General features: G+C 41.6%; 1 protein-coding gene across 1 annotated transcript; it reads right to left on the bottom strand.

The window, feature by feature from the left end:
- Positions 1-7989: 7989 nt before the first annotated feature.
- Positions 7990-10764, bottom strand: LOC148021718 (uncharacterized). Its single transcript, XM_087697236.1, has 4 exons — positions 10235-10764; positions 9220-9889; positions 8435-8783; positions 7990-8339 (listed from the first exon to the last, which is right to left on the bottom strand). Exons 1-4 carry the CDS (start codon positions 10557-10559, stop codon positions 8292-8294), a joined length of 1392 nt encoding a protein of 463 aa, XP_087553362.1. The 5' UTR covers positions 10560-10764; the 3' UTR covers positions 7990-8291.
- Positions 10765-14178: the final 3414 nt, after the last annotated feature.

Genomic DNA, 14178 nt, shown 5'->3' with positions numbered 1-14178 from the left:
ACTTTATCATCAAGCGAAGAAGTAGTCCACTATGAACCTGTCCCGAGAGCTATCCCTATCCTTAAGGAGGAGGAAGCATCATCTTCAGATGATGAGGAAAAAGTTCACCAACCTGACATCACCCCACCGGAAAAGCCATTGCCGCGCTGGGTGAAGCAGCTCTATGACCACAATAATCCTATTCATGCATCTGTTGAGGAGAAGGCAGACGAACCAAGGAGGTCTCAGAGAATAGAGGAGCAAAGGAGGGCTTCTGCTCACATAGTCAATATGGCCTTGATGGTTGAGATTATGAGAGAAGTAAAAGAGCCAACTAACTTAGAAGAAGTACTTGCAGATCCATCATGGAAGGCTGCTATGCAGGCAGAGTATGACAGCATAATGAAGAATGACACTTGGGAGCTAGTGGATCGACCAGCAAAGCGGAAGATTATTGGCACCAAGTGGATCTGGAAGGTAAAGTACAAGGCTGATGGTACCTTAGAAAAGTACAAAGCTAGACTGGTTGCCCAAGGATTTTCACAAGTTGAAGGGTTTGATTTTCAAGAGTCATTTGCCCCAACTGCCAAAATGACCACTATTCGCACGGTACTTGCAGTGGCTGCCCACAAGAAGTGGCCAGTGTACCAAATGGATGTTAAGTCAGCATTCTTAAATGGTGACCTCAAGGAGGAGGTGTACGTGGCTCAGCCACCAGGGTTTGAGGCCCCCCATTCTGAGAACAAAGTGTGTAAGCTGAAGAAGGCATTGTACGGGCTGAAACAAGCCCCCAGAGCATGGTACCAGCAGATAGATAGGTTCTTTTTAAACCTAAACTTCAAAAGATGTGCCTCACATGCTAACTTGTATGTTTACAGGGATGGTAAAAAGTTTGTAGTGATTGTCCTATATGTGGACGACCTTCTTATTACAGGTGACTATGAAGATATGATCAACCAAACTCGAAAGGCTTTGAGTTCTGAGTTTGAAATGACAGAATTAGGCTTGCTGCACTATTGTTTGGGGATTGAAGTCTGGCAAGAGCCAGGAAAGATCTTCATCTCTCAGAAGAAGTATGCATGGGAGATCTTGAAGACATTTGGCATGACCGAGTGCAAGGAGATAGCTACACCTATGGAGGTGAATGCAAAGTTATCCGTCGAGGATACATTAGCACTAGCAGACATTGGGAGGTATAGAAGGTTGGTCGGCAGTCTGATCTACTTGTGTAACACCAGACCAGATATCAGTTTTGATGTTGGTGTTTTGAGCAGGTTCTCAAACAAACCTCATGAGAGTCATTGGAAGGCTGGGATGCGGGTGCTTAGATACTTGAAGGAAACTCTTGACTATGGCATCACATACAGTTTCGGAACTTCTCTTGTGGGGAACTGTGACTCAGATTGGGCAGGAGACATTGATTCCAGGAAGTCGGTTTCTGGTTATTATTTCTCTTTAGGTTCAGGAATTTTCTCCTGGATTAGTAAGAAGCAGCCAACAGTGGCATTGTCTTCTACCGAAGCAGAGTACAAGGCAACTTGTTTTGCTGCATGTGAAGCAGTATGGTTGAGAAGGATTCTATGGCATATGGGAGTGCAGGATGAAGAACCAACTGTGCTGAGATGTGACAATCAAAGTTGCATCGCCATTGCCAAAAATCCAGTGTTTCATGCACGCACCAAGCATATAGAGATCCAGTATCACTATGTGCATGATTTCATAGAGGATGGGATAGTGGAACTGGTCTACTGTCCAACAGAGGAGAATGGAGCAGATATCTTCACCAAAGCACTTACAAAGGATCTGCTTCAAGTTCATCTTCAAAGACTCGGCATTGGGCCGAGGAGATAGTTCACCTATGGGTGGACATTGAGGGGGGGTGTTAGATATGATCAATGCCCCACCCTCATTAGGTGCTACCAATGATCCATGGTGCTCAAAGTTGTAAGGCCCCCATTATGAGGAGAAGCCAAATGTGAGCCCGGACATTGGTTGAGTCCTGACTTGTATATCAGATGAGGTCCATGTGACCAGATGGCAAAAAGGTGACCATTGTGGGTCTAATATTTGGGTTAGACGGAGTGGTTAAGCTGGTAGCAACCCCCGGCCCGATGGTAAAGGGAATATTCCCTGGAATATTCCCTGGCCGACTAGTGGAGGCTCATATGGTAGGTCAGTCAGCAGGCCGACCTAACAGCCTTCGCGGGCTATAAAAGCTAAACCCCTTCACAACCGTCTATCACTTATCTTTCACCCAGTCAGAGTTGCTATTCCAGCTAGCCTTAAGCTCTTCACCTATCTTCTGTCTAGATCGCCATCTAAGCTTCACATAGTGAAAGCGCACGGGTGGACAGAGCCATCTTTGTATCAGTTGTTTGGAGTTAAAGAATTTATTGATTCTCCTCTTTTCTGTTGTGTACTCTCTATCTCTTTCTCAGATTCTGTTCGCTGCGCCGTGTAATATTTTACAGGCCTCTCTATCAAAAGCTTATCCCAAGTCTCCTCACCTAGAAGATCCTTGACATTGAGTTTAGCCAATAAGACTTTGCTCTAGCAATCTTGATCTATGATCCCTAGGCCTCCTATAGATCTGGGTTGTATGATAACATCCCAATCCACATGTGATCTAACTAAGCTCCCCTCTCCTCCCAACCAAATAAAGTTACTGATAAGGCACTTCACCTTGCCAATGCATGACTTCAAAACATGTGCAATAAGAAGTGATGTACCACATGGTAAGAAGAACCTAGTTGGCAACCACCTCTCGCTGCTAATGAGAGACTTGCCAAGCTCCAATAAAGAAGCTTTGATGTTCTTGCTCAAAAGAAGAGGTGCCAATTGCTACTCTAAGATTATGTCAATCCCCCCATGGCATCTGAGATATCTTACCATAGTCCCACAAGGTACCCCAATTGAAATCCTTGTGTGGTCACCATTCAAGCCACAATTTCCTAGTGTTGTATACCCACCATCCATAAGATTTTGCTAATTAATTAGGGTGCTTGGTGCTCTACAAAATATCTCCATGCCAGTACAAAGGCTCTAAAGTTACTCTCATCCACATCTCAATGAATGTTTGTATCATCAGTAAACTCCACATCAAGAAACTCCTTGAACTCAAGGATGGCTAACCTAATGCCTCTGTCACTCACTGATCTCTAAATGCAGAAACTCTCTCCTTTGGCCCTATTAATCATATTGTGATTGTGCCTTGAGAAATAAAGAGTTGTTACTCCACTAACACATTGCTCCAGAAATCCCATCATCAATAGCATGCCCTTTAAGAAGTCATCATCCACACAATCTTATGCTTTCTCGAAGTCAAGAAGGAACACAATGAGTCTTTCTTAGAGTGTGCAAGAGTGATGGACTCCTAGAAGGTGAAGATGTTATCCAAGATATTATGCTCTCGAACAAAGTTAATCCAGGTAGGGCAGATAATATCTACAATCAATGCGACTTCACAAGGTAGTTCTAACCTCCACTATGTGATCTCCAATTATCTCCACTTTCCTTGGGAATGAGGTGAATCAATCCCTCATAAAGTCTCTCTAGCATAGCCATTGATGTCATAACCTCTGAAAAGCAAAGATGAGACTTGTGCTTATAAGATCCTAGGAGTTCATTGAGGACTTATCCAATCCATCTTCTCCTAAACAATGACCTGAAGGTAGCACCAAAAGTGCATTCTCCAAGTCCTTTATAAAAAGGGACATTGTGTTTGATCATTCTATCTATAACAATGTGCAATTAGTGCTATGCCATATTATCTCTCTATCCCACTCATAACCAAGGAATCTACTAGTGGATCCAAGCAAGGCTATGTAGTACTATGCAACCACTTGTCTTGTCTCGAGAGCGAGATTTCCAATGGATCCATCAGCTCTCCTGAGTCTTTGTACACCCTTGCTAGAATGTTTTTGCACTATGGTGTGAAAGACGTCTCTATTAACCCCACCTCCAAACTAGGTCCAAAAGGAAGCTCTCACATGAAACCTATGCTCTCTAGCTTTCTTCATGGCATCAATCTCTACTCTAGCAATATACATCCTCTCAAACACCCATCTACACCCTAGACATCTCACCTCCCTCTATAATGCAACCAGTGATGCTCTTGCAATCCTCTCTCTATCTAGATGGCTTTGTCTCTTCATGGCCTTCTCCATAAATAAAGAATTTATCTCTTAAAGGCTCCTATCCAAGTTTCTACCTACCCGTCCAACTAAGAAGGATCTAGATCTCCAAATCTATGAAACTGGCTCTCTAAGTTCATCATCATAGAAGAGCTCTAGAATCCTAATACTAGGGTGGGGTCCTTTGACTCTCAAAAAGTAGAAGCTAGATTAGTGAATGATTGCAGAGGATCATGCCAAATATGATGCCTACTAGACCACTCCTATCGACCAATCATCCACATAAATTCAATCAATCCTAGAGAAGGTCCTAGCTCTTGCTACCCTCTCTCCTAGATAACTAAAGTAAGCTTGTAGACCTACCAAACTTTGGTGTGAACCATGGGTTCGACCCTCTAATCTAAAATAAAAGTTCCTCCCAAGCAACCCGCTTTCCTCTAATGGTCTCTACACATCAACCTCTCCTATCTCGAAGGCCTCCACCATATTGAAGTTGCCCCATACTACCGAGTGATCGTGTGGTAGGGACTACTTAATATAGTCCAAAACTATCTCATGTCTCCTTAGCCATTCAAGGCAAGATTACCACTAGACCAATAAGCACATCCTCCACTCTCACAAAGATCCACCTGGCACATGGCTCTCCCTAGAACCACAATATCCCAACCCTATGTCGACTAGGTTCATTGTTCTCCAATACATACATCATGAGGTAGTGCTCTTACAACATGAGACATTCTACCAACCCTCCTAATGTTCTACACAAGTCCTATCTCATGAGGCTTTGACCTACCTAAATTGTCGACCTTTGAAACCTTGTACATTCCATCAAAGGATCATCGTGGGGGTGCAAGGTGCATTTCAGCCTCTCAAGCCACTATGGCTCTACGGTCCAAGTTTGTCTCCTCTTGGAGTACATCCTATCAAGTCACATCTCCAAGAGTTGTGCTACAACATGTCAAGGGGGGATCCTTAAAACGTGTTCAGTCATCCACCTCCTACTTGCTCTCCTAGCTCGCCTAAACTTCCCCAACTTTCTATATGATGGGATCAACTCTTGGGTCTCAACCTAGTGACCAAAGGGTGTTAAAGTCATGGCGCATCCACTATGCGCAATGACTCTTGGAAGGGTATCAGTGCCACAACCTCTACACTAGCCTGCAACACCACCATTTGGGGAGCTACCTCTAACTATGGGTAAAATCTCTCCCCTATGTGGATGGCAAGAGTATCTACAAGGGTTACAAGAAGCTAGCAGGGGCACCATGGCTACTAGTCTAAGATCTCCAACCACTTGTCACCATCTCTCTACACCACATTGTACCCAAATGTAAGCTATGTGTTCAAAGTGGAGCAAACCGACAAAAAAGCATCAATTGTCAAAGTGCAAGATACCTAAGCACTAATCACAATCTCTCTCCACCACATTATCCCCAAGCGAAAGCTGTGTTCAAAGTAGAGCGAACTAACAAAAAAGCACCTATCCTCAAAGTGGACTTGCACTAGAGCCCCTTGGAGGTGACAAGGGACCACCTACAATCTCATACACCTCACTAACTCCATGTGACTATGGCATTGGCTCTATCTAAACAACTAATGCCAAACTCCACTTTTCAAATTCTAGTGACTAAAGCGGATGTGCCTAACTAGATATTTAAGTGAAAGCTTTGTATTCAAAGTAGAACAAACCAACAAAAAAGCATCTACCCTCAAAGTGCAAGCACCTAACTAGATATTTAAGTGAAAGCTTTGTATTCAAAGTAGAACAAACCAACAAAAAAGCATCTATCCTCAAAGTGAAGGGCTTACACTGGAGCCCCTTGGAGGTCGCCTACAATCTCATACAAAATAACTCCATGTGACAATGGCATTGGCTCTAGCTAAACAATTGATGCCAAACTCTACTTTTCAAATTCTAGTGACTAAAGGGGATGTGCCAAACTAGGGGAGATGGATGCAACATGGGTGAGAAATGGAACCAAAGTAAGATGCATCCATGTGCACATGGACATGACAAGGCTAGATGGGAGCACAATAGCATCTAGGACCAATCATGTTGCAAATCCTTCAACATCAAACTAGTCATTGCATCACCAATTGATTTTTCACCCAAGATTGGAGAAACATGTTACATGAAACAATGCATCTATTTTGTCTCATCAAATGTCGGCTTGCTTCTAGCGAGAGGATTACCGCTTCTAGTAGAGCACGAATTTCTGCAGTTTTATAAGCCACTAAGTTAAGATAAAATCACATCATTTACTCTAAGTCAAATATGGAAGCTTGAAAGCACTTGCATGAGAAGCAGGAGGTGCTTCGTGTGTGATTTAAGTCTTAACAAATCCCTGACTATGGTCAAGCTCTTTTGGCATCCCAAACAGCCACTTTTTTTAAAACACCAGTTTCTAAAAAGTATTTGATTGCCTTCATCCTTATCTCTATGCTGAATATAAGTTTACGTAATCGATCAAATAGAAATGCTTGGATAACCAGAGCCAAGGAGTGACCAGCAGTTATTAGGATATAAACCCATTTTCTTTGCTGTGACAACATTTATTAAGTACTAGACCAGAGCTAGTGAAAGCACTTGCATGAGAAGCAGGAGGTGCTTCATGTGTGATTTAAGTCTTAACAAATTCCTGACTATGGTCAAGCTATTTTGGCATCCCAAACAGCCACTTTTTTTAAAACACCAGTTTCTAAAAAGTTTTTGATTGCCTTCATCCTTATCTCTATGCTGAATATAAGTTTACGTAATCAATCAAATAGAAATGCTTGGATAACCAGAGCCAAGGAGTGACCAGCAGTTATTAGGATATAAACCCATTTTCTTTGCTGTGACAACATTTATTAAGCACTAGACCAGAGCTAGTGGGTTAATGTATTCAGCTCCTCAGATTACACTGTGGGGTGTGTTCACACTGCACTATCTACAATCAGCAACTGACATTCTTCCACATGACAATTAATATAAAGCTCAGAACTACAAATCAACAGCAGGGAACATAACATACAATCTACTCAAAATCCCCCTACATTATCAAGGCCAAGGGCTAGCTGGCTGCTGTTGCTCATTCATCACACTTTAACATGTTAAATCGAAGAGCTCCTATGATGAATTAGTAGTAAAAGCTGGTTAATGGTGCTGATTCATTTATATTGACTTCAGAGACACAAGGATGAACAACTTGCAACAAAAGAACAAGCAACTTATTCACACAGAACCCTAGCATTAAATAGAAGCACATACCTAGATTCTGAATGACAAAGTTAAGAGTCAGTATAGACATACAATCTCAACAAACATTTGGCAATATCCACAAATATTGTGTTGATATTTAACATAATCTCAACAAATACATGATAATGTCAATTGTAGTGCATTAACCAGTGCATTATTGAAAACCTGTTAATAATTAGTACTGCAGAAAAGAAACCTTCACAGCTCAACATTTCTAAACCATTTAGAAAATTTTGAACCCCATCAACCACCATAAATGTGACCAAAAAAGACAAAACCTCGCTTCTCAGATATTGCATATGACCTTCCACCTATAATACAACCCTATCTATCTTTTAGATTTCTGACTGCACAGAACCTTCTTCACACCCACAGCAATGAAGGCATCATGTGATTTTACAACTCATGACAGTAAAGTCTACACCCATAGTATCTGTTCTGATTCTTACACTTTAAAACTGAATAGCTCGGAGAGTTTTAGATCAAAGTTGAGAGGATACACGAAGATTCACCGCAACTTACACTCTTCAGATGATCAAACCTTCCTACACCAAAGGCAAATCTAGCTAAGCTTAACTTTATAAAAGACCCCCAGACATTTTTCAAACCAGGGCATCAGAACACTAAACAAATAAATGTTGAAGGCATATTGTTACAAGTTACAAGTAAAACAAACTTAAGTTAACCATGTACAAAGAAAGAAGTCCATGCACATGAGTCCATTGAGCTAAAAACTGCAAAAATAGTTTGAAGAGTACTGAGACAAAAGAATTGGATACAAAGCTATGTCCTCAAGAAGCCCTACGGCACAAGTAACCAATGCCTGAAATTTTTCTGCCAGCTTTACATTTGCAACCTCACTGTAAATGCAGAAACGTGCAACCTGTGCACGACTCACCTGCATAGATTCTAGCAGAAACAGGCAGTGATTCCCTTCATTATTGGTTTCTAACTTCTCTGAAGTTTGCTTTGTGATGTGCTGCAGGCTGCACAAAAAACAAACACAATCACTGTCAATGGCTATCATTTCAATGTTTCAGAACATCCACAAGACCACCAGTGACAACAAACAAATTTCTACCTGACAATATCGTTGAAATCGGGTATCCACATGGCTGTAGTGATCCAAGTGAGAAACTCTGGGAGATGGCAGATAGATTTCTGACCCAGAATGCAGATTACTCTGCCCTTGACTGAAAGGACCACAGAAAGGATCTGGGTAGAACCCCATACAACCAGCCGATGCTACCCATGGACCTCGAGGGTGTTGGGCTGCCAGATAAGATGTATGATCCAACTGCATTTGCAGCTGGCCAGGTCCATCCGAGCATGAGAACTCAACATTGCCATTAAGAAAAGGAGCATACATCGCATGCATGCTGAAAGGTCCAAGACTCATTCCAAAACCAGAGTTCACACGTTGAGAATACCTGCAGATTGACAGAAATGGACCTTTTAGAATTTCAAGTATGAAGACTGATTGGCAAGCCATGGAGGGATCGAGCACACATTAAAGCACCTTTTTATGGGGCTCAAAGAGGTAATGGCATGCATTCAGATAAGGAACTGACATCAAACCAAATGGCAAGCCATGGAGGGATCAAGCACACATTAAAGCACCTTTTTATGGGGCTCAAAGAGATGATGGCATACATTCAGATAAGGAACTGACATCAAACCAAATGTCAACAGCTCCATTAAGGAGGGATTGAAAGGTGAAGAGGAGTTCTTAGAAACAGATATGTGATGCTACAGGCCATTCAGCTAAATGCACACAGTCTTCCCAATGAGGCAAACTTGGAAATATAAATGTGCATTCAACAGGTCTTCATCAGGATGTAGACCTAAAACAATTTTAAAAATCACCTGTCATAACTCCGATCATAATCTGGATCTTTCTTATCTTTTTCACGATCCCGAAAAATTGCAACTCTGTTTCCAGCTTTCATCCCAGATGTAGTATCATCATCTGTCCTTCCCTTACCTTCACCATTCGAGACAGAAGCTCTCCTGATTAACAATTCAGACAGATTATCTGCAGTGACCTTGTCTCCTGACTTAGAGACAGTAAGAACATCAGTAGTCCCATTGTCCTCCATAACTCTGCCTGTTAGCTCCATGTTGCAGAATATCCTAGCCCGTGCTTTGTTGTACTCCTCCTTTCTTTCTTCAACGGTTTTAGCTGGAGTTATGCTTCCAGATTCTCCTGCTCCATGAAAAAAGCCATTAGCCCTAGATGATCCGTTTGCCCTTTGCTTAATTGCAAACTTCTCAGGTGGAACCGTTGTGGACTTCTCCTGTGTTACTGGAATATCTACCAAACGGATGTCTGGAAGTCTGCTCTCTGCTGTCTTTATCAGAACTATCCGTGACCCCTTGCCTGTGCCACAGTCTGCAACCACTGATTGTAAATGATAATGTTGTGCCACACGGTGAGCTGCAAGACGTTCATATGAAGATGGCATTGGCTTGAATTGAAGCTGCTGTTGCTTGGAATTCCTCGTGAATCTCTCAATCTCTTGTTCTAACCTCAACACTGCCAATACAGAACACGCTGTTTTTAAAAGACACCTCAAGTCTCACTCCCTAAGAACGGTCAAAACAAACATTCGTATTAACGGCCACAAGACAATTGAGCAGATCTATACGCCTTCAGTGTGCTGATGTGTAGTGACAAAAGAACCTTTCCTGGATGAAGATAGTGCCATTACGTTCTGATTGTAATGCAGAGCTTACGATTCCTACAACTTCTTAAGACCTTGTCCTCAGACAGTTGGATATTCTGTCTTTGATTTCTACAGTACTGCAGACACCAAACAGGAAGAGATGCAACACTAAAACAAAAGCCTGTAGCAGAGGCGCGAATTTTATCAACACAAACCTGTGATCCGATTGCGAGAGTTCAGGGCCTCGATCAAGAAGCTATCCACCTGTTCAAGTGCACTCAAGCCGATGGTTCCATCCAGGTTGCCTGACAGAGCCGGAGCGCCATCCCCACTTTCCGCATCGAATGTGGCAGCGGATGAAGAAGAGGAAGATGGAGAGGATGGCAGCAGGGGCGAGGGCAATTGCTTGAGGATGTCTTCCGCTGCAGATGAGGAGGAATACTGCGGCTGGAGATCCTGGCAACCAGGGAGCGGGCGGAGGCCGGGGGCTGGGGCAGCAACGGTACAGGCGTGGATCTGATCGAAGGCCTGGGGACCCATGGGGGGCGAAGGGTGGGGGAGGGAGGGGGAGCTGGGGAAGGGGCAGGGTGTGGGGGAAGCCACCGTGAAATGTGGCGTGGGGCAGGCCCGGGGGGGAGGGGGGGGAGTTAGGGTTAGGCAGAGGCAATAGGCGAGGAGGAAGGAAAGGAGATAAGAGGAGGGGAGGGGAGGGGAGGGGAGGAGAAAGAGAGGTTGCTGCCTCTCACCTGCTCTTCCGTCTCTCTCTCTCTCTCTCGCTCTCTTTTCTGTGTCTTGGTGTGTTATGAAATGCGGATGAGAAGGCGTAGGGTTGAGTTTCTCTGTTTTTCTTTTATTTTTATTTACATGGTGTGTTTTTTTTCCCCTCGTTGAATTTATAAGGTGACCTTTACCGTCCAGATTTCATCTCATCCAGCCCGACCCAAGCGTTCTCTTCCCCGATTTTCCTTTTTCCAGTCGTATTTACAAACATTGTTTAAAAAATTAATATATGCCAGCCTGGCCCTTTTCCTCTCGCAAACCTTCCCTCCCACTTTCAAAGGTCCTTTGCTTTTAAAAGCCTTCACCGTCAAACTGATTTTTCATCTTGTCCTTGGGGCCCTTCTTATCACCTCCCTAGCCCAACAAGGAGCTCCATCAAAGTCCCCCGGGGTTCTTCCAACATAGGCTTAGCTCAAGCATCTACAAGATGGTGCTATGTCACGCTTCTAACTCCTATTTGTTCGCTCAATGTTAGCACTGCAAACATGCTCCCGATCTGATGAAAACCTAGACACTTTGCAATCCTCCAGACCAAAGGGAGCAAATTACCACAAAAGCCTCGTGTTCTCATGTATACTTTCAACTAAGTGAGGTAACACATTGCCTAGAAACCCTGCCCACCCAAATAACAGAAGGCCCATGACAATACCCAACAAATGTTTATTCGTTGTGAACAAAGTTGGACATGCAACACCAAACCCCCCTCCCCCCCTCGAGGACCTGACATGCAATCTCCATGTCTAAGGCATATAAAGACAAACACCCTCCTCAATTTAAATCATTTGCATTCAACAGGGTTTGAATTCACACTCATAATATGGAACGTGACTAGCTTAACCAAGGGGCCGTACGCTACTTTTTAAAATTGATTGGACATTTTATTGTGTAAAGTACTAGCACCTGATTATTGGGTATTTCAAGTCAAGTTGGCATGGAACCAACAATGTGTAACCACTCTAAACCATGCATCTACCTTCATCTTGCCAAAGTGTATTTCTGCAAGGTTGCACATGCACCCACCATGTGATCTGTGGGCAATAAGGGTGAGATCACTTTCTCGTCCAATCAGAAGGACCGGAAAGTGGGTAAGCTTAACAAGACTAAAATGAAGTAATGTACAATAAACAAGATGGGCACAATACGATTGTAGCATGACTTCCTACCCATGCTTTTTGACATTCACAAGGGACTTAAAGAGGCTTGAAGATCGAGCATACCAAGTATATTTTACTTTTAATAGGAGTGTCTACAGCTTACTTGAATAAACTCACAACATAACAACTCCAATAAAGATTTAGAAGGTCTAACTAAAACAATTTTAAATAGATTTAGATGAGCTACCTATTGTAAATATGGGGTGTCCACAACGTTGTAGTATATCCCTCTTATGGAGGCTCATAAGCAATAGAATAAATGATAGAATTTGACTACTTGTATATAAACTCCCTTGAAGAAAACTTACTTCTCACTTAAGCATTATTATGTATGTGGATGTCATTTTGGAGGTTGGCAACTTGCACAATCTCACTAATCACAAAATCTTGTACAAGAATTTGAGGAATTTTCATTTTATTACAACGAGAAGTTTCTTTTTATTTTGAATGGAACAAATCTTCTCCATAGTCATGTAAAGGACTTTATGACTTATGATAGTGTGTACATTATGGGACCATACTATGATCACGACCTTGCTAAATCTCCAAAAATGGCAGGCACAAAGCACTTTCCTCTTCATTGTAGTAAAATGCCATCCATTGGAGCAACTCTTGAGTGATCACTTTTATTTCATACTTGCAAGGTAACGATTTAGATTTGAGCTTGAGCATAATGGATATTTTTGAGCAAATGAGGGTTCTAGAATAAAAGAGAAACTTCACATTCAAATAACCAAATATCATGTTTGTATCTCTAGTCCTTTTCCTATGGTTGTATGGTTCATACTACTAATTGATAAGTAATCACTCATCCATCAATTCAAGCTCCTTGTCACAATCCACTTGTGGACCTATGTAGCATGGGGAAAATGGGTGCAAAAGAACTCTTTGACATAATAAGCTATGTAAAAAGGAGGATTTGAACAGAAAGGCTCATGCAAAAGCTATGTTAAGATGCAATTAAATGCATTTACATTGATGTAGGTAGTCTAGATATATAGTGTTCTCTATTGATTAAAGATTCTCTCTATTGTTATGAAAAATGATGTATAACCATACATGATGAGTATTATTGAAGGACTTGATCAATAGAAGTAACAAAATAAGATGTATGAACTATGTTGTACTAGGTTATTAGCATCTACTCATCAAGAACTTTAGACAATGTATGCTAGGTTTTCAGTTATGCTTGGAAAATGATCCACTAACATGCAACTTTGATTTCCCATTAGCCCCATAGAGATGGATTTGAACTCATAAATTGCTAACACCTTATAGTATAGGAGGCATACTCACTGATAAACAACAAATTGAGCCTTTGGTAGATCTCTCTAGGAGTGTCCCATATGTAAGGTTCTCCCATGGGAAGGTGATCCATGTTTCATTACATGTGATGCATTGCAGGCTTCTCTAGAAAACTTAGTTCTTGGCCACTTTTCACATTTCACCGAGTGGTGTAGTTGATTCACTCACTTCAACTCATCTCTTGTAGGGTACTATGGATGGATGGGCAAGGTGTTAAACTTTTTAATCCTTCCAATGGTACTATTTCATAATTTAAGGTGAGGACTCAATTTTGGTGATTGCTTGATCAAAGTTACTACTATATGATGGTGTTATTTTTTCTTGTCTCGCTAATGGTGCTATCCCACAATTCAAAACGAGGGCTTGATTCTGGTTGGCCAAACCACTAGTATTGGTGTTTTCGTTATTTTATATTAGAAAGTTTTGAAAGGAACTTCGTAATGTTATGATAATATCAATATTTAATCTTGTGTGTAGTATACTTCAAACTCAATACACAAGCTTGGATGGACTTCATATTGTGCCCTTTTCAAAATGTCCAAAATGGAAATGTAATTTTTTAGAAAATCCTTAAATCGATGATTTCATGCATTTCATGCTAAATCAATGTGTTTGCTTGAAAATACAATATTGACATAATTGATCCTAAGAACTATCCTAACTTAATATAAAGACAATTTTGGTGAGATTTTGCAAGTGTTTGAAGCATTTGCAATAGCAATAGAAATATTATTTGCATATATTATTGAAACTTAGTAGCATCTCTATGGAAACGCAAACACTCTACGTATAACAAGGCTAATGATGTCAAGTCAACCTCTCCAACAAAAATGTTAAACAAGGTCTCACAATAATATCAATTAGCAAAACTAACCCTTTGAAGATATAAATATGCTTTTCCACTTCTTTTTTTATTTGCA

This window comes from Lygodium microphyllum, chromosome 17 (assembly GCF_053477565.2).
Source record: "Lygodium microphyllum isolate KBCC chromosome 17, Lygodium_microphyllum_v1.1.10, whole genome shotgun sequence".
Lineage (NCBI taxonomy): Eukaryota > Viridiplantae > Streptophyta > Polypodiopsida > Schizaeales > Lygodiaceae > Lygodium > Lygodium microphyllum.
Note: the sequence above shows the minus strand (reverse complement) of the source record. Positions and strands in the feature narration are given on the sequence as shown.